The sequence below is a fragment of the Equus przewalskii genome, chromosome 24 (assembly GCF_037783145.1).
Source record: "Equus przewalskii isolate Varuska chromosome 24, EquPr2, whole genome shotgun sequence".
Taxonomy (NCBI): domain Eukaryota; kingdom Metazoa; phylum Chordata; class Mammalia; order Perissodactyla; family Equidae; genus Equus; species Equus przewalskii.
In genome coordinates, this window is record NC_091854.1 from 22,387,872 (window position 1) to 22,415,545 (window position 27,674).

Below are 27,674 nucleotides of genomic sequence, written 5' to 3' on the forward strand. Positions count from 1 at the left end.
TCCCTTCACATAGCACATTATTTCTTCAAATATGTTGCTAAAGAATTGTTTTATTTATGGCCATTTCTTTTTAACTATCAAAATCAGGCTTGCTGGGACTTGTCTCCTCATCTCATCCCATCTCCTGAGTTTGAGTGATTCCGTATCTCCTCAGCAATCTACTTATTACCAGCTGTCATTTCTAAAGATACAAATCTCATCCATGATGTTTGGAAACCTTTAATTTTACTGTCATATGGATCTTAGTTACAGGTTCTGTGGTCATCCCACTGCTGTCTGTTAAGGACCTTCAACACGAAAATCATTGAGATGATCAGAACCTGCCATTGGAAAAGTTAAGAGATATACTTTGAGGAAAATACAGAGCTTGCTTTTATTTTCAAAGCTAGCAATGCTAATCTTTCCTCAAATGAGCCTCAGCTTTCACAATCCATTTATCAGACATTGGTTAATCACTTGCTCCATATTTGGACAAAATTCTAGGCACCAGAGACAAGGGCATACATATGAAATTACACTCATTGACAGAAACACTAAAAATAGAGCTATATACACAAAAATTATAATTTTTATGAGTCTTAGGTTGTGTTAGGAGGTGGTTCTATTCTGATTCCTGCTATTAATTATCCCAGTCTCCTCCTCTGTAAATTTAGAGTTCTACCAGCATCTCCATAGGGTTTCAAAAAATGTGTTTCTATTGTTCAGTCTTATTCAAACAAAAGGAAGGAATATAATATATAAATTCAAAAGACAGTTAAATTTCTCTACTATAACCACTGTGAATAGGTAATTTTCTGAAGGTAGAAATTTAACATTCAATGTTGTTCATCAATGCAATTTCAGAACATAAAATGACTGATATATCTCGTTCTTAGGTTTATCCAAAGAAGATAATGATTTTAGTTTAATATGGCTAAATTCCACAATTCTGGGCTCAATTTAGTATTTTAAGAGAATCAAATTGCATGAAAACGTAAAAACATCGTCTAACTAGAAGAAGATGTAGTGGCAAGATGATACATTACTAAGATCCTCCCACATGTCTGGGTTAACTGATTTCTGCTTACTTGGAGGTATTAACTGATGTGTGATGTAACATCAGAATCTCAGTGGTGTAATAAGACAATGAAGTAATAAGTCCCCGGGACTGGAAGTGTTCAGGCATAAGCAGAATAACTATCAGCAAGGATGTTACAGAACAAATTCTTTCATGGGTGGATATTTAATTTAACTTTCCATTAAGTTTCTTTTATAATTTCAGATTCTGTTATTAGCAGTGCTATAGTTCCTTAATTTTAAGATCCACATCTTTTCACTTTTTTAACATCTCTGAAGTCAGGATGCACATTATAATCAATGAAAAGACATGTAATGAAGGATATCTTTTCCTAAAAAGATATTATTAAATTAGAAGTATGCCTTAGAATTGAGGAAATATAGTAATTAGGACTATTTGGCTTCAAGTAAAAGGAAACTAAATCAAGGTAATGGAAAAGAAAATAAAATTGGAATAAGTTGGGGGCAAGGCAGGGGTATTTTTTAATAAAAATATAGAATTATCTTATGAAGCTCAAAAAAGCAAAAAAGCAGCTGGATTTTCAAGTGTACCTGGATCCAGGAAACAAAAAGCTGTAAAGAACCCAAGATTTCATCTCCCTGCTCTCTTTCTTTATACACACATACTTTATTCTTTCTTTGTAGATTCACTTCATGCAAAGATGGTTTTGACATGGTTCATTAAGTTTGTATAACTCTTAGTTCAAGAGGTTTATAAACTTCAATTCAAAACAATTAAATTCCCTTAGCTCTAATTCTGAGACTTTTCTCAGACAACTTGGGTTGGGTTTACACAGTGGTTTCATCAATGGTGGCCATGATGGGTAGAGTCACAAAATAAAAATGTGACAGCCAAGAGCCTGCCCTGTCCATCAGCAAGGTGAATTCACCGAGGCATTGCATGCAGGGTGGACAGCTCACAAACTTTCTTTTGTAATGATTCTCTTACTCAAAGAAGTAAAAATGAAAACTTCTAGAATAGAGCTCCCTAAAGCAGCCCTTCCTTGCTTCCGTGCCTATCTTCCCATTTCTACAAATGGTGTGAAATATTTCCCTAGATAAAATGAAGCCTGTCCAAATGAGTTGTTCAAACGCTAGCTAATGGCTTTAATCTAGATCGCTTAGCGTTTCTTGGAGGCTTTGCCAGTGAATTTCTAAGACTGGCATTTTTTGAGAGGTAGCACTGCTTAAACTATGAAGTGTCAGAACTGGCAGAAATAATCGTGAAGCTCAGTCTTAGCTTTTACAGAGAAAGTTTGTTTTCTGGATTGATTCGTATCACACACTAACCGGTTTTTTTCCTGTTTAAAGTGATAATACTCGCCATCCTTGAAGTGATTGTCATTGTCATGCTGATCTTCCTCAGGGACCGAATCCGCGTCTCCATTGCCCTGCTGAAGGAAGGGAGCAAGTAAGGCCCTGATAGAGAAACTCCCCTAACGTGGTCAGTCAGTCAAATCAGCCACTGCCTGTTGCGTAGACGCCCCAGACTACGTGCCCTTTAAGAAGACTTGTTAAGGAAATCTGCTTTCCATTCAAGAAGATGTTTCAGGTTCAGATTCTGCCACTTATTAGAAAGGTCATGCTAACCAGTGCTTCAATATCCCCAAATCTCAATGGTCGTAGAGTAAAATAAGGCCCAAACCTGTCTAGTCTATGTATTAGCACGTTTTTAACGCCAAATGTAGGTTAGGAGAATAAGGTATGTGAAAGTAAGTGATAAAGTACTATATAAAAGTTGGTTCTATTACATGTTGTATTATTCCCATGCTGAGTCGTACATTAATATTAATGGTTGAGATCATTTGCAGAACTTTAAATCACCGTAATTCTATAAAGTCAATTATGTGCTATTACCATTCTCTATGAGTGACAAAATTTGCTAATAGACAGAATAATTGATGCTAGCGGTACCAGACTATGCATTCTGTATCTACAGCTCTTAATTCAGGAACACTTTATACCTAGAGCCATTTTTATTAAAAAACACTACAAAATAAACACTAAATTTTTCATAAAATTCATGCTGGCAGGTAATAACAGCTACAGTTTCCAAACTATTCTTAAAGGTCACTTGAGGATAATACTTTAAACTTTTGAATCATGGATGGAAGAAACAAGAAAGCATTACAAAGAAACCAACAGACCATGCTCAAAACTTAGAATGATAGAAACTGAGTTGTTAACAACCAAGGACCAAATTACTTTAAATGGTCTTTAAGGATTATTTTAATAGAATTGTCGTCTGTAATAATGGTGCCACCCCAACTAGTGGTTGAAGTACTTAACAAGCAGTTTGTTAAACTAAACTCTCTCCTTCCCACAATAGCTGAAGCCTTATCATTAGCCACTGAAAACTACTGATTTGCTGGGTTTATTTCTTAAATAATATGATAGTGTGCAATTCATTGTAACTTGCCCCACTGTTAAGCCTTTAAAAGTGTGTGTGTGTGAGGATGTGTGTGAGTGCGTGTGTGTTAAAGGGCCAATACAACTGCATCAGGTTGATAGCTTGCTCACCAGAAAATAAGAGCTGGAATAAATAGGTGTGAGAATGCAGGGTAGACATAGGGATGCTCAATAATCCACTGAGCAGCAGCGTCTGGAGAAAGGAGAGAAGGGCATAGCTCAAACGGTGAGAGGAAGAAGGTAACAAACACAAAAGGAACCCAAGACGTGTTGGTGCAGTAGGAGTGCAAATAATTCCATCAGCGTTCTCAGTGGCTAAATCAAACAGTGTTGGGTTTAATCTAGTGTCATAGACTGAAAAGACAATTCAAAAGTATTTAGGAACAGGGCAACTTGGATGGTGAACATTTCAGAAACCATGTCTTATGAGGAAACATCAGAGAAATGATTGTCGCAGAGAATAAAAGAATAAGCGATTACTTGAAGGGTTGCTTCCTGGAAAAGTCATTTCTTTTCTTTAGTCATTTCTTCTCCAGAAAGTAGTGGATATGAGTTATGGGCAGGCAGATCAGGAGGAACTTTCTAAAGCTTTGGTCATTAAGAAAACAGAATAGGGGCCGGCCCTGGTGGCGCAGCAGTTAAAGCACATTCTGCTTTGGCAGCCTGGGGTTCACCGGTTCAGATCCCAGGTGTGGACATGGCACCACTTGGCAAGCCATGCTGTGGCAGGCGTCCCACATATAAAGTAGAGGAAGATGGACACGTATGTGAGCTCAGGGCCAGTCTTCCTCAGCAAAAAGAGGAGGATTGGCAGCAGATGTTAGCTCAGAGCTAGTCTTCCTCAAAAAAAGAAAGAAAGAAAAAATAGAATAAACTGTGTCATATAAAAGTAAGCTTCCATCACTCAATGTGGTCACCAGAGGCTAAGGAACATGCTTTGAAGATAGTTCAGAAGGGATTCCTGAATTAGAGAGGGATTCTCATATTTGATCGGATGATCAAGGTCCTCTCCATTTTAAGTGTAAGAATCTACGCAAAAGGAAGAAATATCATGACTGTAATGTATCGAATCTTTATGAGTCAGACAGAAACAACCAAAGAAGAGAGAGTTTGGGGAACTTTTGGCAGGAACCAGACATGGGTATTGAAAGAATGCCTCTAACTTACTAAAAATAAATAAATAGTTTAAAACGAACGAACTAAGAACATGCTAGAATGATCAGTAAAAGAGTCTATGGTTACTACCACTGTTCTCAGAACTAATTCAGTCTGAGGCTTATTTGTAGTTTTAACAGATAAAAATTTAATCGAGAAGTTATAGCTCCAGATCATGTTGAATTTCAACTATTTTTTTGTTTCAGAGCCATTGGATACATTCCCAGTACATTAATCTACCCGGTTTTAACTTTCATTTTCCTCTCAATCTGCATTTCCTACTGGGCGGTGACAGCAGTGTATCCTTTGGTGATTGACCTCAGGTCCACACTACTATTCAGGAGGCGGGAGTTTGTGTCCATTGTTTACCATCCTGGGAAGACTTGGGACATCCTAAAGAAATAACTGACCTTTTTTTTTTTTTGCCAAGCTCTAAAAATGTTTCACTACATCGATTGAATTTCACCTCAAAGAGGTCACATGATACATTTTTATTTTGCCTCCATCTGTGGTACTACTTTTCCTTGGCAATAACCTAAGAAAGCTCCCACATATTTTACTGTTTTTAAGAGGCCACTCAGTGCAACTGACCCGTGTTATATTATTCTGGGTCTGAAAAATGGATGAATTGTTAACAGATTAGACTTTTTTTGAAGTTAATCTCTCAGTGGACTTTTGAGTTATTTGCATTATTTTCTTGTCCATATACTTTCAACTCACGAGCAAACAATTGATCCTTAATATAGTTCACTCAGTTACTTGGCCACGTCAGGGACACCCATATACAAAGTGATAGCCCCAGAGGGGCAATGTGAACATGAAAATAAAACCTGTGACCCAGAGGTCAGTAAAAGAACTCTCTCTTTACTTACTTTAGCACAGAACTCTGCTACATTTCATCTAGCAGTTGTGGTGGGGATCATCCTGAAATAGAAACATTGTACATGGGTGGGGATCACTGTTGAAAAGAGGAGGGTGGGTCAGGTCTTAGCAGGAGAGCACTGGAAATGGTAAGAACAATAGAGAGAAGGCACTATTATTTCCTGAGCTCATTTGTCTGTCATAAACCCAAGAAGTAGATATAGTCAACAGCAACACTAATAAATGTGAAATTATAGCGGGTGTAGAGTGATGAGCATATGATGAAAAGTGAGATACTGTCCAGAGCTCGTTAAAGAATTATATAAAGTAATGTGATAGAAAATAGGAACAACAGCAGAATCTAAGAGAAAAAAAGCAAGACGTGTTTGGGGCCTACACAAGACAGGGCAAGGAAAGTGTTGTCTTGGGATGGCATTTAATATTCTGTTATCCATGTTGTTTTTTCTGAGTGCAGATTTTTAATACAACCGAAATTGCCAAAGCTTGCCCTGGGGCTCACTGTAACTTTGCTTTCTATGGTGGAAAGAGCCTATACCATCAATACATCACTACCTTTCAGATAGTCAATCTATTTATCTTTCTCTGGCTTATAAACTTCGTCATTGCATTGGGTCAGTGTACCCTTGCTGGTGCCTTTGCTTCTTATTACTGGGCCTTGAAAAAACCTGATGACATCCCACCGCATCCACTTTTTACTGCATTTGGACGAGCCATACGGTAAGTTCCACATTCAACTCTACGTCTATTTTCCCAGTCATGTTTAATGTGCCTATAATTGAATCTCGTGTTTATAATTCAAGTGGCAAGGTACAAAGGTATGATTCAAGATTCGTGGATGTCCATTGGCTTTGTCTGGTTCTACAGCCCGAGTTTTGCAATTCCTACCCAGGCCAATATCCATCTAAATGCCATATGTTATTGGAGAGGACAGGAGGTAAAGGAGGGTACCAAATTAAAGATTAAGGATTAACTTGGCTCTGTCTCTCCAGTGCTCAGCTCAAACATCTCATATTATGATGACAGCCTATTGGTATCATTCTTGTAGATGAAGAGCAAAACAGGTGTATATGGTTTAAAACCCTCTGTGGAGACCTTTATCCATCTGAATAAGAAAGTATAAGAAGCTCTTTCCTGTCAGTCCTTCTGTAGATCCCTCTTGCCTATAAAAATTGTTTAACTAGCATCCTTTTAGTTAATAGTAAAGATAAGTTAACTTTTATTCTCATTTTATCTTTTCCCAGATATCACACAGGATCCCTAGCATTTGGATCTTTAATTCTTGCAACAATTCAAATGGTTAGATTGGTCCTGCAATACTTGGACAACCGTCTGAAAGGTAAGATTCCAGAATTCATCTTTTCTCTGGCTTCCTGACTCTGGGAAGAGAACAGCTTGGGGTGGGGGGTTGGGGGAAACATGCCGACTGTAGTTTGGACAAGGGTAGTAAGGATGGAGGTGGTCAGATCCGGGATGCATTTAGAAGGAAAAGCCAACAGGACTTGCTGAGGATTGGACATGAGGAGTAGGAGGGAGAGGAAAAGAGAAAAAGTGTGTGATGTTATTTACTAAGATGTGGAAACCAGGAGAATAAAATTTCAAAGGAGAGATTAAAAATTGTGTTTTTGACGCATCAATATTTAGAAGCGTGGTGGAAATGTCAGGCAGTTCCAAATCAAGAGCTCAGGACAGGTCAGGCTTAAAAGATAAATATGGGCCATCACACAAATCTTCATACATGACACATATAGTTTATAAACACATAAACTCTGCTTAGACTGCACTGTAAGTGATTTTATTATTAATTGTCAAAACGATCTTGAAACAGAACAACAAACTTGGAACACTCATATTTCCTGATTTCAAAACTTGATACAAAGCTACAGTAGTCAAAACAGTGTAGCACTGGCATAAAGACAGACATATAGACCTAGCATAGAATAGATAGCCTAAAAATAAATCCTCACATATAAGACCATTCAATGGGAAAAGGACAGTTTTTCCAACTAACGTTACTAGGAAAACTGGGCGTCTATGTGCAAAAGAATGAAGTTGGACCCTTACCTTACACCATATACAAAAATTAATTCAAAGTGGATCAAAGACCTAACCATAAAAGATAAAACTCTTAGAAGAAAGCATAGAAGGAAATCTTCATGACATTGGATTTGATAATGATTTCTTAGATATGACACCAAAAGCATAGGCAACCAAAGAAAAAAACAGATAAGTTAGAATTCAAAACATAAAAAAATGTCTGTCCATCAAAGGACACTATCAAGAGTGAAAAGACAACCCACAGAATGGGAGAAAATGTTTGCAAATTATATATATCAGATAAACGACTAATATTCAGAATATGTAAAGAACTTCTACAACTCAACCACAAACAACTGAATTTAACATGGGCAAAAGATTTTTTTAATTATGTAAATTTTTTTCAGCATTATGAAGTATAATTGACAAATAAAATTGTAATATATTTAAAGTGTACAGCATGATGATTTGATATACATATACACTGTGAAAGGATTCCCACATTCAAGGTAATAAACATGTCCATCATTTCACATATTTACCCTTTTTTTTTCTTTTTCCTTTTTTTGGTGAGAACACTTGAGTTCTATACTCTTTGCAAATTTCAATTATACAATACAGTAACCACCATTCTACACTCTGTTTCTATGAGTTCAATTTTTTTTAATTCCGCATAAAAGTGATAACATGCATATTTGTCTTTGTCTGGCTTATTTCACTTAGCATAATGTTCTCCAGGTTTATCCATGTTGTTGCAAAAACAGGATTTCCTTATTTTTTAGGGCTGAATAATGTTCCACTGCATATATATATACCACATTTTCTTTATCTACTGATCCATCAGTGGACACTTAGGTTGTTTCCATACATTGAATATTGTAAAGAATGTTGCAATGAACATGAGAGTACAGATATCTCTTTGAGAAAGTGATTTTGTTTTCTTCAGATGTATACACAGAAGTGGAATTGCTGGATCATATAGTGGTTCTATTTTTAATTTCTTGAGGAGCTTCCATTCTGTTTTCTGCAGTGGATGCACCAATTTACATTCCCACCAACAGTGCTCAAGGGTTGCTTCCTCACCAACTCCTGTTATCTCTTGTCTTTTTCATAATAGACATCCTAACAGACATGAGGTGATATTGTGGTTTTGATTTGAATTTCTCTGATGATTAGTAATGTTGAGCACCTTTTAATGTACTTTTTGGCTATTTGTATGTCTTTGGAAAAAATGTCTATTCAGATTCTTTGTCCATTTTTTTATTGCATTATTTCCTATTTTGGTATTGAATTCTATGAGTTCCTTGTATATTTTGAATATTAACCTCTTGTATGTGGTTTGTGAATATTTTCTCTCATTTCATATATTGCCTTTTCATTTTATTGATGATTTCCTTTGCTGTGCAGAAGGTTTTTAGCTTGATGTAGTCCCATTTGTTTATTTTTTTGCTTTTGTTGCCTTTGCTTTTGGTGTCAAATCCAAAAAATCATTGCCAAGACCAACTTCAAGAGGCTTACCCTTATGTTTTCTTCCAGGATTTTTATGGTTTCAGGTCTTATGTTCAAGTCTTTAATCTATTTTAAGTTGATTATTATGTATGGTGTAAGATAAAGGGCCAATTTAATTCATTTGTATGTGGATATCCAGTTTTCCCTGAACATTTTATTGAAAAGACTTTCCTTTCCCCATTGTATATTCTGGACTCTTTTGTTAAAAATTAATTGACCACATGTGCATGGGTTTATTTCTGGGTGTCTATTCTGTTCCATTCATCTATGTGTCTATTTTTATGCCAATACCATGCTGTTTTGATTACTATAGCTTTGTAATATAGTTTGAAATTAGGAAGCATAATGCCTTCAGTTTTGTTCTTTTTTCTTGATTGCTTTGGCAATTTGGAGTGTCCTGTGGTTCCACACAAATTTTAGAATTGTTTGTTCTTTTTCCGTGAAAAATACCATTGGAATTTTGATAGAGATTGCATCGAACTCCTAGATTGCTTTGCATACTATGAACATTTTAACAATATTAATTCTTCCAATCCATGAACATGGAATATTTTCCATTTATTTTTGTCTTCTTCAATTTCTTTCATCAATGGCTTACAGTTTTCAGTGCACTGGGTATTTTACTTTTTGATGCTGTTGTAAGTGGAATTGTTTTCTTAATTTCTCTTTCTAATAGTTGTTACTGTATGGAAATGCAACTGATTTTTGTATATTGATTTTGTATCCTACAACTTCACTAAATTCATTGATTAGTTCTAATAGTTTTTTGGTGGAGACTTCAGGATTTTCTATGTATAATATCATGTGATCTGCAAACAGAGACAATTTTACTTCTTCCTTTCTGATTTGAATGCCTTTTATTTCTTTTTCTTGCCTAATTGCTCTGACTAGGACCTCCAGTACTATGCTGAATAAAAGTGATGAGAGTGGGCATCCTTGTCTTGTTCCTGACGTGAGAAGAAAAGCTTTCAGCTTTTCACCATTGAGTATGATGTTGTCTGTGGGCTTGTCATTTATGGTCTTTATTATGTTAAGGCCTTTGATAACAATTTTGTTGAGAATTTTTATTACGAAAGGAGGTTGAAATTTGTCAAGTAATTTTTCTGCATGTATTGAGATGATCATGATTTTTATCCTCCATTTTGTTAATGTGATACATCATGTTTATTGATTTGCATATGTTGCACCATCCTTGCATCTCTGTGATAAATCCCATTCTATCTTGGTGTATGGTCCTTTTAATGTGCTGTTGAATTCAGTTTGCTAATATTTTGTTAAGCACTTTTGCATTTGTGTTCCTCAGGGATATTGGCCTGTGATTTTCTATTCTTGTACTGTCCTTGTCTGGCTTTGGTATCAAGGTAAAATGAATTGGGAAATGTTCCCTTCACTTCTGTTTTTTGGAAGAGTTTGAGAAGGATTTGTGGTTATCATAAGGCTTCCATAAAACATGTCATAATTATAACAATCTATTTTAAGCTGATAATAACTTTAAATGCATTTTAAAAGCTCTGCATTTTTACACTCCACCACATTGTATGCTACAATGTTTTTGATCTCACAATTTACGTCTTTTTATATTATGTAAACATTAACAATTATTGTATATTTGTTTTTAATACTTTGTCTTTTAATCTTTGTACTAGAGTTTTAAGTGATTTACCCACCACCATTACAATTTTAGAGTATTCTGAATTTAACTATGTATTTACCTTTACCAATAAGTTTTATTCTTTCTTATGTTTTCACGTTACTAATTGGCATCCTCTTGCTTCAGCTTAAAGAACTCCCTTTAACATTTCTTGTAAGACTGGTCTAGTGGTGATGAACTCTTTCAGCTGTTGCTTGTTGGGAAAACTCTCTATCTCTCCTTTAATTCTGGAGGACAGCTTTGCTGTGTAGAGTTTCTTGGTTGGGAGTTCTTTTCTTTCAGCACCTTGAATATATCATTCCACTCCACTCTGGCCCAAAAAGTTTCTACTGATAAGAATTTGCTGATATTCTTATGAGAGTCCCCTTGTATGTAGCAAGTTGCTTTTCTCTTGCTGCCTTTAACTGCCTTTTAAATTTTGAAAGTTTAATTTTATGTGTCTCAACATTGGTCTCTTTAGATTCAACTTTTTTTGTGCTTTTTGGACTTTCTGGATCCAGGTGTCTGTTTGTTTCCCCAAGTTAAGGAAATTTTCAGCCATTATGTCTTTGAGTAAGCTTTCTGCCCCTTTCTGTCTCTCTTCTCTTTCTGGGACTTCTATAGGATGTATATTCATCCGCTTGATGGTGTCCTATAAGCCTCAAGCTATCTTCATTTTTTTTCATTCTTTTTTCTTTTTGCTCCTCTGATTGGATGAATTCCACTGCCATTTCTTTGAGATCATTGATTCTTTCTTCTGCTTGATGTAGTCTGTTGTTGAACTCCTCTGTTGAATTTTTCGGTCCATGTTCTTCAGCTCTGTGAATTCTGTTTGATACTTTTTTGTATTTTCTCTTTGTTGAAATTCTCACTTTGTTCATGCATTGCTCTCCTGACCTCAGGGAGCATCTTTATGACTAGCTTTTTTTTTAAACTCTCTATCAGGTAAATCACTTATCTCCATTTTGCTAAGATCAGTTTCTGGAGATTTATCTTGTTCTTTGTTTGGAACATATTCCCTGTTTCTTCATTTTTTCTTGACTCTCTGTGTTGGTTTCTGCACATTAAATGAAACAGCCGCCTCTCCCAGTCTTAGCAGAATGGTCTCATGTAGGAGATAAACTTTATCAATCAGCCCAGCCCAAGCTTCTGGTTCTCCCAAACCTCTATGATTCTCCTGGCCACCATACTTATTCTTAGTGGCTCCTAATAGTTGAAGGTGTGCCAAGTCCTGTCAGCGTTCCAAAGGGGAGGATCCAGTCAGAACCTAGACGCTGGCTGATTAGAAGCCAGACCCTCAGGCAGCAGCTGGGAAAGTATGTAGTTAAGCTCCTTCCAAGGAGAAACTGAGAGGTGGGTGTATCTGCCTGCATCCTCTGCACTGAGCCTGGGTGTACAACTACATTTGGGAGGGTGTGGGAGGGTGCTTCTGCATCATTTAAAAACTGCTTCTTTGTTTGCTATAATCTTGTGGGACTTGTGAATGCAAGCCCCATTGGCTATCAAAGCCAGGAGAAGTGGGGACAATCCCTCCAGTAGCAGCCACAAAAGCTGGGGCACCAGGCATGTGTACAAGCTCCTCCAAAGAAATGTTGACGACCTGGTTTTATGACTGAGTGAGCTAGAAGGAAAAGGAGGAAGAAGTACCCAGGGCTCCCCAGGGCTCCATAGAGGATCATAGCTAGCCCCTAGATGCATGCATACTATTAGCTGTACCCTCAGGCCACAGGTTGAAAAGTATGTGGTCAGTTCCCTTTTAGGGAAAGCCTGGAAGATGGGCGTTTTTGCCTGCTTTCTTTGAGCTAAGACCTGGGGGAATAGCCACAGTGAGGGCTAGCATGTATGCCTATTAAGAACTGCTTCTTTGTTTTCTGCAGTCTTGTAGGACTTGTGGATACAAGCCTCATTGGCTTTTAGAGTTAGGTGTTTTAGGGGCCCATCCCTTGGATGGGAGCCTTAAAAGTTTGAATCCTAGATATGCCGTCCAAACCCTTCACTCCTCAGGGAGAAGCTGAGAGTTGAGGGTGTTGTCCCAATCGTACAGTGCTGTGCCAGTGGAGTTACAGTGAATGTGTCTCAGCCTTTCTTACCTGTTTCAATGTGGGTATTTTCTCAGTTGCATGGTATGTAGGAGTCACTCAGCTGGTTTCTGGATTTCTCTCAGAGGAAATTCCTCCCTGTGTGCATCTGTGGGAGGAGGGAAGTTCAGGAGCTTCCTATGTCACCATCTTGGTCCTTTCCACAAAGAATTTGTGTATACCTTGCTCCAAAGAAGATATACAAATGGTGAATAAACACATGAAAAGATGCTCAATATTAGTCATTTGAGAAATGCAAATCAAAACCATAATGAGGTGCTGCTTCACACCCATTAAAATGGCTACTGTCAAGAAAATGGAAAATAACAAATGTTTGAAGGATGAGGATAAATTAGTACCCTTGTGTATTGCTGGCAGGAATGTAAAATGGTATAGCCACTGTGGAAGACAGTATGGCAATTCCTCAAGAAGTTAAAAACAGGGTTGCCGTATGATCGAGCAATTCCACTTCTAGATACACACTCAAAAGAATTGAAAGTAGGGACTCAAACAGATACTTGCACACCAATGTTCCTAGCAGGATTATTCACAAGAGCCAAAAGGTAAAAACAACCCAAATTTCCATTAACAAATAAAAGGATAAACATACAATAGAATCTTATTCATCTCTAAAAAGGAGTGAAACGATGAACCTTGAAAATTTTATGCTGAGTAAAATAAGCAAGACACAAAAGGATAAATGTTGTATGATTCCACTTATATGAGGTGTCTAGAAAAGGCGATTCATATAGACAGAAGTACAATATAGGTTACCAGGGGCTGGGAGAAGGGGAGAATGAGGAGTTATTGTTTAATGGGTACAGAGTTTCTATTTGAGATGATGAAAAGTTCTGGAAATGGATAGACAAGATGGTTGCACAACATTGTGAGTGTACTTAATGCTCTGAGTTGTGCACTTAAAAATGGTTACAATGGTAAATTTTATGTACATTTTACTGCAGTTTAAAAAATGTAAAGGACCATTTAAACATTTTTATTATTTTTTGGATTCGTAGAGTTTAGTTGCAAACCATTAATAGGTTTAAATATCTCCTTCTCGTAGATGCCCAGAGCAACATTTCTAGATTCCTACAATGCTGCCTGAAGTGCTGTTTCTGGTGTTTGGAACATGTGGTGAAGTTTTTGAACAGACATGCCTATGTTATGGTAAGTAGATTTATTTACTAAGCTTCTCCTTTGCAAACCCAAATCCTATGTCTACATTTCCATCTCTAAAGCACTTTTACAGCAGGCAGTTGAATTTATCACCATGTTGATAGAAGGATTTATGAATCCAGTGCGTGATTCAGGGCTCTGCTTTCCTAGTTGAGATAGTATCTTAACTGTACTTCATTATTACCATCAGTATCTTTTTGGAGAGGGAAAATATTATTTACCTTAGAAATTTAAAAATGTGCTAGATTGAAAATGATTTTGTGCGTCTTTGACGTAGTTTAGCCAGAGGAAATTTTGTTTAATATATGTTTCACTCTGAGAAGAATATACCTTTCTAATTCTAGGATTTACATATTTTTAAGGAAGGGTCTACGCCTTTTTACGAATCTTATGTTGATATGTGTGGGCAATGACACTGCCTAATTGAATTTATTACTTCTTTCTTATGGGAATATAGAGGCTTCTAAAGACATTTTTTAAAATAGGGGATCCAGAATTATAATTCTTCTAAAATTTAGCAACTACAACCTTAGGACAGTGGCTTATTATCACAGGAACACAGGGTCTGCAGGGGTCATTCACATAGTCATGGAGATTCAAATAGTCATTATTTACCTTCAGTGAGAATATTGCATTGAGCCTTTTAATCAGTAAATCAAGTGTATTGAAAGACATTTGATTTCTGGGCGGTAATTTTTAATGTGAACACCACAACGTTTAACCCATTCAGCAACAAACCCTAGCCAAAACACTGCAAAGACAGAAGCCATGCCCTGGGATTTGAGAAAAAGACTGAACTGTTTGAAGGTGTCTAGTCCTCCTGGATTTAAGGGCCTATCGCACCTGAAGCCCACCTTATTATCAGCCACCCTGAGAGTTGTACAGAGTTGAGGACACACGGTTCCCGGGCCTCCCACCAACCCAGATGTTGAAAAGAGGAATGAGAGTAGCTGTATGGGTGACAGAGAATTAATTCATTTTCCTGTCATTGGATTGTCCATTGGTCATGTTAGGATATGTTACCGACTCCAGAATAATATCAACTGTCTTCTTCAGATTGCAATATATGGCCAAAACTTCTGCAGGTCAGCGAGAGATGCTTTCAATCTGCTGATGAGAAATGTTTTAAAGTAAGTAATCAGGTTGAACACTGCAATAGACAATGTGGTGAACCCTGAGCATCACATACTTCACGTGTTGTTATTTAAAGTGTTGGTGGTCTTGTTAGAAATGAATATTATCTTTTAATTTGATAGACTTAAATCTTCTCTCTCACACCATTAATTTCTTTTTGCATCTTAGAATTGTTGCTTCCATCATCCACCTGTGTCTTTACACCCACTGGCACTGACTCATTTTTATTAACCTCTCTGTTCAAGAAATTCCCCACATGGACATTATCACCATGTCTCTGACCATTCCTCCCTCCCAAATTTGACAGAGTCTGAGTGAACAAAATCGGAGAACAAGTGCGGCACCCTCAGGATTCAGGGTGGCTGTAGGCCTAGAATTAGAGAGAGGCAGGCTGACAGCACCAATAGCATGCGACAGCCCTATAACGCCGTCTCCTGTTTACTTCATTAAAATTCAGTCAGACCCCTATCCCTGGGTTCTACCTTCATTTCTTATACTTAACAATGCCAAATAAAATTTCAGTGCAGACACATCGAAATGAACTCAAGAATTATTTGCTTTCATAAATTTCAAGTAACAAATGTAATTTAAATATAAAATTATGCTTTCTTTTTTCCGATTCTCAGAGTTGCAGTTATGGATAGAGTTACAGAGTTTGTACTAACTCTGGGGAAAATTTTAGTTGCTGGATGTATAGGTAAGTAATAATAATGAAAATAATACAAAGTTTAAAAGGTGCTTGGAAAAACTTCTTTACTATAAAAAGCTATATTCATTTGCAAGTGCATAATACACATGTTCTGCCTTTTCAATGTAGGTATCTTGGCCTTCTTACTCTTCACAGAAAGAATCCCAATGATTGTAGAAGGACCAACATCTTTAAATTACTACTGGGTACCTTTGCTGGTAAGAGCTGATGTCTTTGTTAGTCTGGGCTGCTATAACAAAAATACCCTAGACTGGGTGGCTTAAATAATACAAATTTAGCCCCCCCAATTCTGAAGGCTGAGAAGTCCAGGGTCAAGGTGCCATCAGATTTAGTTCCTAATGAGGGCTCTCTTTTGTGGTTTGCAAAGGGACACTTTCTTGCTGTATTCTAACGTGGTAGAGAGAGACATCTCTCCTGTCTCCTCTTATAAAGCCACTAATCCCATTCATGAGGGTGCCACCCTCATAACCTAATTACCTCCCAAAGCTCTTGCCTCTAAATACTATTACTCTGGGGACTAGGTTTTAACATGTGAATTTTGAGGGGATACAATTCATTCCACAGCAGCTAGGTAATATTGACACTGAGTTATCAAAATAAAAAATAAAAAACAAGAAAGAATAGGAGAAATAATGATAGCTAACATTGTTGGTCTTCCTTTGTGCCAAGCCTCATTCTGCTTTAGAGACTGGGTTCCTTGGAAACACCCTCTGAGACAGAAGATTGCACGCAGAGGTTTATTAGGAAGTGCTCTCCTGAGATAGACTTGTAAGGAAATGAGGAAGGCAGGCCAGAGCAAAGGAAAAAGCTGACCCCTGCTGCAGTTATAGCTGAGGCCTCTGGCATAATTGCAGGAGGTTCTGACAGAGGGAGGAGGCAGTTGTATGCTGCATCTGCAGTTGTTGGCCGGATGTTGACCCCTGGATGGAGGTGTAACCTTGGGTGAGGCAGTTCCCTGCAAGGAAGGCAATTCCTAGTGAGGGGAGCAGCTGAGGCATCAACAGCCTACATTCCCAAAGCTGGGGCATAAATGTGGCAGCTGGAGAGCACCTGGGTGGAGCCCTGGGGTATGTATTACAATGTATTAGCTCACTCAATCCGTATGTCACAAATACTGTTATGATTCACATTCTCCCCTCCCCCACTGACAATTTTATGTAAGAGGCACAGAGAGGTTAAGTCACTTGTTGAGTGAGTGCCCAAGTGGTGATTCGAACCTAGCAGAGTGCTCTGAACTCCTTTGCTGTACTGCCTCAGTGTGCAGGCTCCTATTTCTGGGCTATTTTTGGTAGGCATTGGGGATAGTGGTAAGAAAATTGGCAGGTAATCTAGTACATTCTGTTTAAATCCAGTACAAAGCACTCGAAAACATTATCATTGAATTTGTTTGGTCTCTATGTTGAAATCTTTTCCGATAGAGAACTTTAAAGCTTTCTCATCACGACTTTCATTTAAAGCTGCATTATTGTTCTTCTGGATGAGTTAATGACATCGTCGTTCTCTTCCTTACTCATTTACAGACGGTCATTATTGGATCTTACCTAATTGCACATGGGTTCTTCAGCGTCTATGCAATGTGTATTGATACAATTTTCATCTGCTTCTGTAAGTTTTCGGTATATGTGTTTTCCCCCTTCAGTGGACAACCGAAAGATGAGAAGGTTGAGATCCATATTCTTAGCTGGCTTGTGGGTTTGCTATGACCTGGCTGCAACCCCAAAAGCGTGTTTTTTGGAAAGAGACATTGTTTACTAGATGCTCTTTAAACCTTAACAGTTGAGAGAATGGAGCTTGCAAAGCATAGGAGAGTCAGCTACTGAAATGAACCTCAAGCTTCATAGCATGGTGATAGCATGAAATTGCTTTTTCATTTCTTAATGTTTTCAAATTTATAATAATGATTTGTTTCTGTTGTGCTTTATTAACAGAACTGAGGACATAACTGGGCTTTAAGACTGGGCTTTGGGAACTCTGTGAGGAGAGCCTTTATAGATTCTGATAAAGCCAACCCGGCAATGGTTTCAAAGACACATAGGGCCATTTCACACTAGGTGACACAACGACAAATAATTGGGATTCATAGAGGAGCATGTCTAGGAAATGGCTAGATCAATTCTGTGCTTAGAATTAAAATACTTCTTTAGAGCTGTCATCACTGACTTATTTACTGCGTCTCTATGTGGCATGTACAACACACATACACAGAAAAGAATATGTTTTCTATTAGGATCTCATCCTCAAAGGATAAGGGAGAACCCAGTGCCCATGATGAGCTTCATCCGGCCCTCACCACAACCCAGGCAAATTAGGGTCAGCAGGTGAAAGAAGAGAAATTGTTAGCTCTCCAGCTATACCCTCTGAGAGGCTATTTCTCTGGCACATTGCTCTTAAGAGAAGCAGAGAAAACATTCTATGACAGGGCATTACTGAGTGACCCACCTGTATAAAATTCACAGGTTTTTTTCAGTGTAACCTATAGCACCAACTTCAAACTGGGGTTAAGAGAAGAGATAATAACTATAGGGAGATATATTCAAAGAAAAGCCTCCTAGAAAACGGTGGGTTTTTTTCTCTTCTCTTTCTGAACACTTTAGAAAACAAACAATTTTCAATAACTGGACAGAGAAATCAGGGGTACTTTGTGTACTGAGTAGCTCTCCCTCTGGCCATAAATAGAACTGGAATGTTTAGTCTTTGCCTAGTGCCTCAGAGTTGTTAGGAAAAGCCATCTACAAATTGCCAGATGAACAAACTCCAGCTCAGGTTTGAGACGGAAGAAGGAGTACAGGAAAATGGTAGTGCCTGAGACATAGCGGAGACAGAGCTCTAGAACATTCACAGATCTCTTCTCTCATCTCAGACACTAATCATGGGAGCAATACTGGGTGATCCCACTGGGATCTTCCCCATTTTTGTAACTGAAAAACTTTCTTAAAATGTATCTCAGGAGATGTCCAGAAGCTATTAGTTTCTAGTCTTTGGAAGCTTTGGCAAATCTTGTGGATTTTAAATTTGACAGTGGATTTTAAATATGAGCAGTAAGAAATGTTTTCCACCTTTCTATATTAATAATTGCCAACTTCTTGAAAACCAACTTGAAAGTTGTAATTTCAGCTTTATTCAATACATTGTGTATTGAACATGAATAGTTTCCTTCCGAAGACTGTTGTCTTTGATAATAAAGAACAAGGGAAACCAAATTGTATTTCTCTTCCCTCCCCAGCTGTTACTATGGGCAACATCTTACTTTGGAAAACATTCTTCGTACAAGATACTCTAAGCCAAATTCTGATTGTGTGGGACTGTACTTTATATATATATTATGCCTATCATCTTGACTGCCAAAGAACTGGTGTTTTTTTAAAATGCAAACCATTTGCAAACACTTGATTTATAGAAATAACTTTTTTAAGTGTTACAAGGAAATGAGAATTCATACCAGGCTTCCTACCAATACCTCAAGGGTAATAATGATTTAGACATATGATACATGATTTGTGATATGTGATACAGAAATATGATTAAGGAAGAAAGAAGAAAATGTTCAGTGTCTATCATAGTCCCTCCTGGCTTTTCATTTTGTGTGTGAGGAAGGTCACTGTGATGGCTAATGTGGAAATCTACTAAACCACTAATCCAACCATTCCCAAAAGAGTATGATAAAAAAAAATTTAGATTTATTCCACCAATCTATGATTATCCTATGCTGTTTTTTGTAATATTTCTTATCCTTTATGTCATAATAAGTAAAAGCTACAAATAACATAATATTTTTTAATATATACTAGTCAAAAGCTAGAATCAAGTTGCATTTATATATTGATTGATAGATATTATCTGCTGTGAATTGTCTGTATCTGTGGGAAATTTAATTCCAGGCAGATATCTTTTGCTTCTCAGCATCATTCTGGTGCTTCCCTGCAACCACCCAGTGTGTGTACTCAGTGAACACCCCGTCGTTTTATTATTAGCCTAAGCAAAGCAGGAAGGTACATTCATGTATTACAGAAGTCAGAAAACGCTGGTATTGGCTTTCCAACATAATCAGAGGCCACCTGCAAGGATTAGGACAGGATGCCTTATCGTTGAGTAGGACGAGAATTGAGCTCAGTGTCAAGAGGCTGGTCCTCATCTCATCCTGATTGCCCCAAAGCTTTTGACTTCAGGAGAATTATTTTACATCCCTGGGTCTTAGTTTCTTCATCTGTAGCATTAGGATATGGAACTACCATTAAAAGTCACTTTGAGGGGACAGCCTGGTGGTGTAGCAGTTAAGTTCACTCACTCTGCTTCTGTGGCCTGGGGTTCCCTGATTCGGATCCCAGGCACAAACCTAAGCACTGCTTGTCAAGCCATGCTGTGGAAGGTGTCCCACATATAAAATAGAGGAAGATGGGTACAGATGTTAGCTCAGGGCCAATCTTCCTCAGCAAAAAAAAAGGAGGATTGGCAGCGGATGCTAGCTCAGGGTTAACCTTCCTCAAAAAAAAAGTGACTTTGAACTCTAAAGTTCAATTATTATTCTACATTTATCACAGGATTAATACACTTTTTATTCAGCCTCATCTCAGAGGATGTGGCAATTTACCTTTCCAAAATGACAGTCACAGAATCTAAAGCTATTACTTTTGAAAGGACATGAAAGATCTTACTAACATTTAAACTATCAAAACAAATCTCTTTGAGAGTGGGTGGAATTCAGGAAGTTTCAGGGCTTCCTGGTGGAGGGTGAAGCTTCTTACTTTGTCCAGCATCAGCAACTTAACTGCACTAATTTGTTTTATACTTGACTTTCTAACACTGATTTCTCTGATTTTTCCCTGTTCGACTCTCCAATTTATAAAAATGTGTATAATTGTTCTGCTGCTGCTTGCTGCTTTTGCCTGCTTTGGCTGCTGCATATACAGGTGAAGATCTGGAAAGAAATGATGGATCTGCAGAAAAACCCTACTTCATAGCCCCTACCCTGCACGGAATTCTGAACAAGAAGCAACTAGTTCCCCAGAAGCAGAAAGAGTAGAAAAGCTCCAAACAGTGCCACTCATTTTTAAGTAGATGTTTTATAAATTAGGTCACTTGTAATATGAAAATGATGCTTTTGAGTAATGTGAAATTTCTCTGCTTATTCCTAAAAAGCCAGAACGTGGTACCATCTAAGGTGTGGGGCATTGATGACAGGAGCCTCTGTGAACTAGGATGCTTGATAGACTGTGGTCCCAGCTGGAGAGCAAGGTGTAAACGTCAAACGTTTTTTTAAAGTCTATAGCCGAAAGTGTTTTAAAAGCTTTTATAACTGGTTGTGCTGTTTCCCTTTGCAGCACTTTATAGCCTTTCTTTTTATAAATGTATATTTGTAAAGGATATTCAGGCAACTTTTGAAAGCACTCTAAATGTATGATCGATTAGCCATAAAAAGATTGATTCATAGTTAACCAGCATATGGTACTAAATTTGTAAATATGGTGCTATGGTTATATTCATACTGTTCAAGCTAGTGGAAAACGCTCTAAACTGTGATTAAACTTGTATTAATGGTTCCTTAGGAAGTATATTTCAGTAAATGATTCAAGTTCATAATAAACATGTAGATGTTAATGGTATACAGGTTCCATAGAGAGCGTTACGAGGTAAAAATGACTGTGGAACCTTCATAGCCCACTTAGTTTTAGTGAAATTATATTTCTAATAAAGTCGAATCAGAGTTCTGGAATCATTTCTAATAATATGAACATCTGGCCACCACGAAAATACTCTGAACGAAATTGAAATGGCCATACTCATGCCTTTTCTCTGTAACCCGAATACAGACAAATTCCTGTTCTCCCGTTCCCACCATGTAGGAAATAGGTATGGATTTGTTTCAGAAGAGTGATTGTATGTTTCATGAGCATACCTGTTTTTCTAGATTAAAGAGATTGTGTGGCTTTGTTCCACAACAGGTTTATTTTTAGCTCAACTTTCAATGAGGAAAGAGAAAGGATAAGTAAGACATTTCAATGTTAACCTAAGGAAATGGACTATTAGCCCTCCGTAGGTACCTCAATGGGTACCTTTACAAGGGACATACTGTGGGTTAGGAAATCTCTCCCTCAAGGCTTTAGGAGGAAAGTTATTTTCATTCTCCACCCCTGCTGGCCAGAGCCACAAGCCAGTTTTGGCAGCCATGCCTTAATCTTTTGCATGGCAGAGCAAAGCATGAATCAGACCCTCACGCGCTTTGCCTCTCCATCCCCTGTGGGCAAGTGCATGTGATATGGCTAACAGTGTAAAAACGACCGCCAAGGGAGCACTGAATCAAGTACTATCCTTTTGGCTTTTACACCAAGCTTCTGTTTAAGGATCATTTATGTATTGACAGAAAGGAATATGTTGATCTAACATTTTGATCTGAATATGATCCGTGTCTCCAAGAAGAGGGTCAGAAATACATCATTGCATTACAAATTAATATAAATACTAATTTATTTAATAATCCTTAAGTGTGAGAATCTAGATGTAGACTGACTCCGTGGCAGCTTAATAGCAAGAAGCCAATGAATAGGGAAGATTTGTCAAAATGTTGGTCCTTAGAATGGCCACCATCTTGTTCGTGGCTTACTTTCTTGAGATTACTGTAGTCAAAAGTATCACTAGGGTTCACATCTTGGCAAAGGGCCTTCTTCACTCTCATTCTCCTTGAAGTATAATTCAGTGAAGAGTGGTAACCTATCTTTCTACATGGTTATTATTATTATTTTATTATTCAATGATACAGGGGTCACAACAAAGATCTAGTAAAATAGTTACCTCTATCTGAATTGTTGAAAACTTATGAGGAATAAGTCCCCTTAAGAGTAGTCGAAAAGTTTGTAAGGATGAAACAAAATTTTTAATTTTTTTTGTATGTATCAGAATCTCTCTGAGAACTTGTTATAAATATAGATGACTCTCCCTTCCCCCGCCAAGACATTCTGATATGTTGTGTTTGGGTGTGGGGCAACTTGTGAATTGTTTTAAAGTTCTCTAGCTGATTCTGATACACATGAAAGTTGGAAAATTACTTGAATAAAACATAAATCGACATGTGAGAAACTAGTTGCCTGTTCTTTTCCTTCCATTCTTGGCTGTGTTAGTAGTTAGAAAATTGAGAAAGACAAAAGAGATTAATTTGGAGACTTCTAACCATCATAACTTCTTCTGTATTTTAGATTTTTGGTACTAGATGGGGCCCATGTGTTAAATGTTTAATATTATATCTGCTGGTTAGACCAGAAAATTCTCTAGAGTAAAAGTGTTCACTGAACCGTATGGAGGTACATTCTAAACTTGGCTATATATTAAGGATATAACCCTTGGGTGCAAAATCATAGGAAAAGGAATGCCATTTGGTTCAATATTTCTTAATGATTTCTTTAGCACTTAATGGAAGAATCTCTAAATATAGAAGTTTTAACTATATTACGAGCTTATTTCTAGTCAAAAAAATATTCTCCATTAACTACTTCTTTGTGTAACTGAAATATAGAGTAAAAATTAGGTCAAGTTATTTTTGAGAAAAATAATTTGGAAGCCATTTTCATACAAAGCAATTAAAGTAACAACTGTGAAAAAGAGCAATATTTCTCAAAATTTTCGGTTTAAAGATTTGAAATCTACAATAGTACGAATCTTATTTTTTAAAACTATACTCTCTAAATTGTGGATGGCAAAACAAAAGCAATTTTGAACGAATATGGTAATTTAGAAAGTAAATTGAGAGCCTAGTACTTTTTAGGAATTTGAAGGTAAATTTAGAAATTCCTGATGAATCTTTGGGTTTTTTTGGTAATTGTTTGCTATCCAAAAGAAGATAAAAGTTATTTCCTCAAGAGGCATGCAGTATGGGCAGAATCTGACCTGCTACACAGAATGAGAGACTATCTTACTGACATAATAACAAGGGCTGATTGTTTTCTCATAGTTATGTTTACAATAACGTTCATGCCAAACGATGCTGTTTGTTAAAAAAAAAACATTTTGACCTGCTGTGAAGCAAATGGGCAGCAGATGGCGATGTTACTTCTCTTACAGTTTTGCTGTGATATTTACTCTGTGCCATTCTTCCTCCTAGTGGAAGATTTAGAAAGAAATGATGGTTCTACTGCAAGACCCTATTACATGAGTCAATCTCTGCTGAAGATTATGAGCAAGCAAAGTTCACAAACTAAGAAGCAGTAGAAGTGCAAACTCTGGTCATCCTGTAGCGGTGTGTTACCTCTTCCTCATCTGCTGTGTCTGTGCAACACTCGTCTCATAAGTGCTTTGTGTTTGCAATACTGTATTCATGACCTTGTTGGCTTTTATTTGCATGTTTTATACCAAAGCTTACACTGTAATATGTGAAGCCATCAGAAGTCGCAAGGGAATTGTTAATAACATGGAACATTTTTATACTAAGAGCTTTTGTTTTGTAGTTCATTTTTAAGTCTAGTGGCTTGGATGTTTTGAAAATACTAGTGAATATGTTAATATTCTTTTAAATATTAGATTGAAAAATGATACCTTATTTAAATTGATAGCTCCTAAGTAATATGTTTTTTAAATTACAACTAAAAGACTTCTGCGGGGAAAATTGGTAAACAACATGAAAGAGAAAATTTTAAGGTTTTCCCCACTGCTGTTTGACCATAAATTGGTAAAAGGACGGTCCCAGTCCGGATTTTGCTCTAAGTACAGAATGTTTCCTATTAAACGAATTGCCAACCATCCAGCCTTTACTACTTCATCCTCTCTGACAAAGTGCCTTACTGGCTGTTTAATATTACCCAGCTTTTGCGGGCAAGTTTACAAACATTAAAAAGAAAAAACAACCTGTAATGTTTAGTGATTAAAATAAGTCTTCTTGTATTTGCTTTCTTCTTAGTGCACTGGTTGGAAATATTTGTCGTTCCAGTATGTCTGATATCCTCACTAAATAGAGTACATTTTGCAGCATCAACAATTTCCCTTGCGCCTAGTGAACATTCTTGAATGTGTACTACACGCAAGAAAAAAAAAATCTGAAAGGACATTTGTTGGGTTTGTTTTTTTACTAAAAGCAAGAAGTTTAAAAATGTAATCTTTTCTATAGCAGATCTTTGAAAATACAATAGGTGTGCAACTACATTTCTCAATGTTTTACACAGCTTCGAAAGGGAAACCGAGAAATTACAAAGGGAAACTACCCCTAGCAAGGGTGCTCCTACATGTCATGTACTGAATTGCTCCATTTTAAATGATCGTTTCTTATTATCAAGGAGTGTTCTATGTATGTTATTTCATTTTCTAACTTTTGATATGAAATAATCAGTTTACTTATATTGATTTTTATTGTGCTAATATACACAGGAACATAATTTCTAATTCAACTTTCAATAATTTTACTAATACTATTAACTTTAAAGAAAATGAATTCAGTTTGATACTCCGTGTTATAGAAAGAGTCTATAAAGCATTCACCCTAAGGGAATGTCAATCATATATGATAATTTGTGAAAGCTTTGAGAATCAACAGTAAGTTACTATCAGTTTATCTATTATCACATTTGTTTAAATGTGACTTTAGATATTCTTTTATGCCAAAAACACTCACATGAGCACATGACAGTCTGAGCTCTATAATCAGTGTGCTTCTGCTGTGCAGAAATATTAGGAACATATTGTCTAAGTATCTTTGATAACTGAAATGTTTAATATTTAATGAAATTTGTTGTTACTCATTGTTTTAAATCTATTTGTTTCTTCTTCTAATAAAGATTTAGATAAGAAAAAACTGTCTTCCTTTTTATTTCTTTAAGCTAGAAAAAGAGAAATGCTTTAGTTGTTAAAACCCACCTTAGTGTGGCAGGATCTTCTTTGTATCAAATATCCAGGTATTTTTTACATCTAGTTTTTTTTTAATTTTCATTTTTCTCTAGTGTGCATGGTTTCTAAATGAAATAACTGACACTGATAATTTATACAAGTAAATAAATCAAAGCTAAATGAATAAGAGGTGGATTTTGTTCAACCCAAACAATGGCCTAAATTAGTTAGTTGGTCTGTTTTATTCTGCCAAAGGTTTGTTCAGTCCGTCATTTGGTTTCGCCAACATCCATAAGAAGCAAATCTCATCATTTTAAAGGCAGGGATAAATTCAAAGAACCTAAAATATGTGAACAGTAATTATCAATGGTTTTACAAAGCAAGATTGAATGTACCTATCATTGGTTTATCTTAAGCTATAAGTTTTCTTAGATTCAGATAGTCCTTAACAAATGTAGAAGAGTCTATTTTTAAATTGAATTATATGTTAAATCTTCAAAATTAATGTGTTTTTAAAATTTAATGTTTCTTTAAATAAAACAGAGTTCTTGCAGTTTTCAATGTTCTTTTAAAATGTTCTAAATCTAAGATGTCTGTTAATACAAGTAATGATTCTTTTCTTGTTTAAAACAAAAATAGTTTGATTTTCAGAAGAAATCCAAATTCTGCTTTAGATCTTAATAATAACTCCTACTTTTAGATGATAAAGCACTGATCATATTTGTAAATAAATAGTTTGAAGTTAAACTATGATTGATTGGATTTTTCTGTGTACCTAGAAAGCTAAAAAAGAGTTTGTGAAGCCATACAGTAAAATCACACTATTGAAGGTTCTGTGGGATCATCAGGCATAATGTGGTTATTGTTTAAACTAATATTGGAAAACAGGCTCTGTGCAACCATTCCTTATTTTTCTTTTACTATATAGCTGACCAGCACTCATTCCAATGTATGTTCTTTCACTTTTACAAGTGGTGCCTCAGGAAATTGCTCTTAAACTCTAACCAGGCACAGCAATTATCTCCAGTATTATCTGGTTCTGGACTGGGGAACATGCTTTGTAAATCAGTCTTTGTTGGCATAAGATCTGGGGACAAAATTGAACTGAAATCATTATTGCAGACCATGGGATATGACATGGTGTCTTCTCATTTTTTCCAGTTTCTTGAAAATTATCCCTAGATGTCTGAAAATGCTTTTTTTTTAATATAGCTGTATGATTATAAGAATAGAAATCGATAAATCATTGATGAAAAGAATATCTTACCAATATAGCAGGAATAAATTACTTCTCCAAAGTTACTTTCCGTACACCACGTTTTCAGCCTTGGGGTTAAAACAGGTATTGAAGATTTCTCTCGAGACTTAGCTGAGTTACTTCTGGTCTGTAGTGAACCTATCATCACCCAGAAAACAAAGCCAACTCCATTAAAACAAATGCAAATTCACTCATTCACGTAAACTGAGTACCACTTTATGCAAGGCTTGGACATCAGGATGATGTCACTATCACGGACCCTCTTAAAATTCATCAGGCCAAACAGAACCACCATCTTCCCCATTTACGACCTTCTAATTGCTTGAAATGAAAGGTAGCCAAAACAGTATAGAATCTGGCAATATCTTCTCTAATGGTTCCTGTGCTGGGAAGAATGGGGGCTGTCCTGTCACACATTTAAAAGCAATCAATTCAATTTTACTATTTGAAGTCACTAGCTTTTTTTTTTTTTTCAATGCCTTGGCTCTTTTTTCCAGACCTTAATATATTCTGTATGACTCAGAATAATTTAAACAAGTGGAGAAATGAATCTCGGGAATAAAGTAAAATGTCCTTCCACAGCAGGCTCAAAAACATGGGCATCTTCATAGTCTGGCCCTTTGCTATTAAAGAGCACAGTGTGTTAACCAAGGTGGGAGAAGCTTATCAAACAAAAAGATGGTTTCATTTTGCATATAAATTAAAGTGATCTCAGACTTGATTCATTGTGAGATTAACCTTGGCGTCTCCATATTCTTCCAGCCAGATGTCTGTATTACTGCTGCATGTGTGTCTGCACTGCACAGAAAGGAGAAAGTGAAGGCAAGATGTGGGGAAAAGCAT

The 27,674-nt window shown here is 36.7% G+C and overlaps 1 protein-coding gene across 11 annotated transcripts in view; it reads left to right on the forward strand.

The window, feature by feature from the left end:
* The window catches only part of SLC44A5 (solute carrier family 44 member 5), a 316,496-nt gene extending 290,955 nt beyond the window's left edge, over window positions 1-25,541 (forward strand). For 5 of the 11 annotated variants that reach the window (XM_070591849.1, XM_070591844.1, XM_070591842.1 and 2 more), the window contains 11 exons: window positions 2,368-2,467; window positions 4,827-4,919; window positions 5,376-5,463; window positions 5,957-6,219; window positions 6,744-6,838; window positions 13,817-13,920; window positions 14,986-15,059; window positions 15,690-15,760; window positions 15,881-15,969; window positions 17,293-17,377; window positions 23,862-24,187. In XM_070591849.1, coding sequence (XP_070447950.1) covers window positions 2,368-2,467; window positions 4,827-4,919; window positions 5,376-5,463; window positions 5,957-6,219; window positions 6,744-6,838; window positions 13,817-13,920; window positions 14,986-15,059; window positions 15,690-15,760; window positions 15,881-15,969; window positions 17,293-17,377; window positions 23,862-23,968 — 1,169 coding nt within the window. In that variant the 3' untranslated portion in view covers window positions 23,969-24,187. Of the gene's footprint in view, window positions 1-2,367; window positions 2,468-4,826; window positions 4,920-5,375; window positions 5,464-5,956; window positions 6,220-6,743; window positions 6,839-13,816; window positions 13,921-14,985; window positions 15,060-15,689; window positions 15,761-15,880; window positions 15,970-17,292; window positions 17,378-20,679; window positions 21,005-23,861; window positions 24,188-24,653 lie in introns of those variants that run through there. The other 6 variants (XM_070591848.1, XM_070591840.1, XM_070591841.1 and 3 more) reach the window with 3 other exon arrangements.
* The last annotated feature ends 2,133 nt before the right edge of the window (window positions 25,542-27,674 follow it).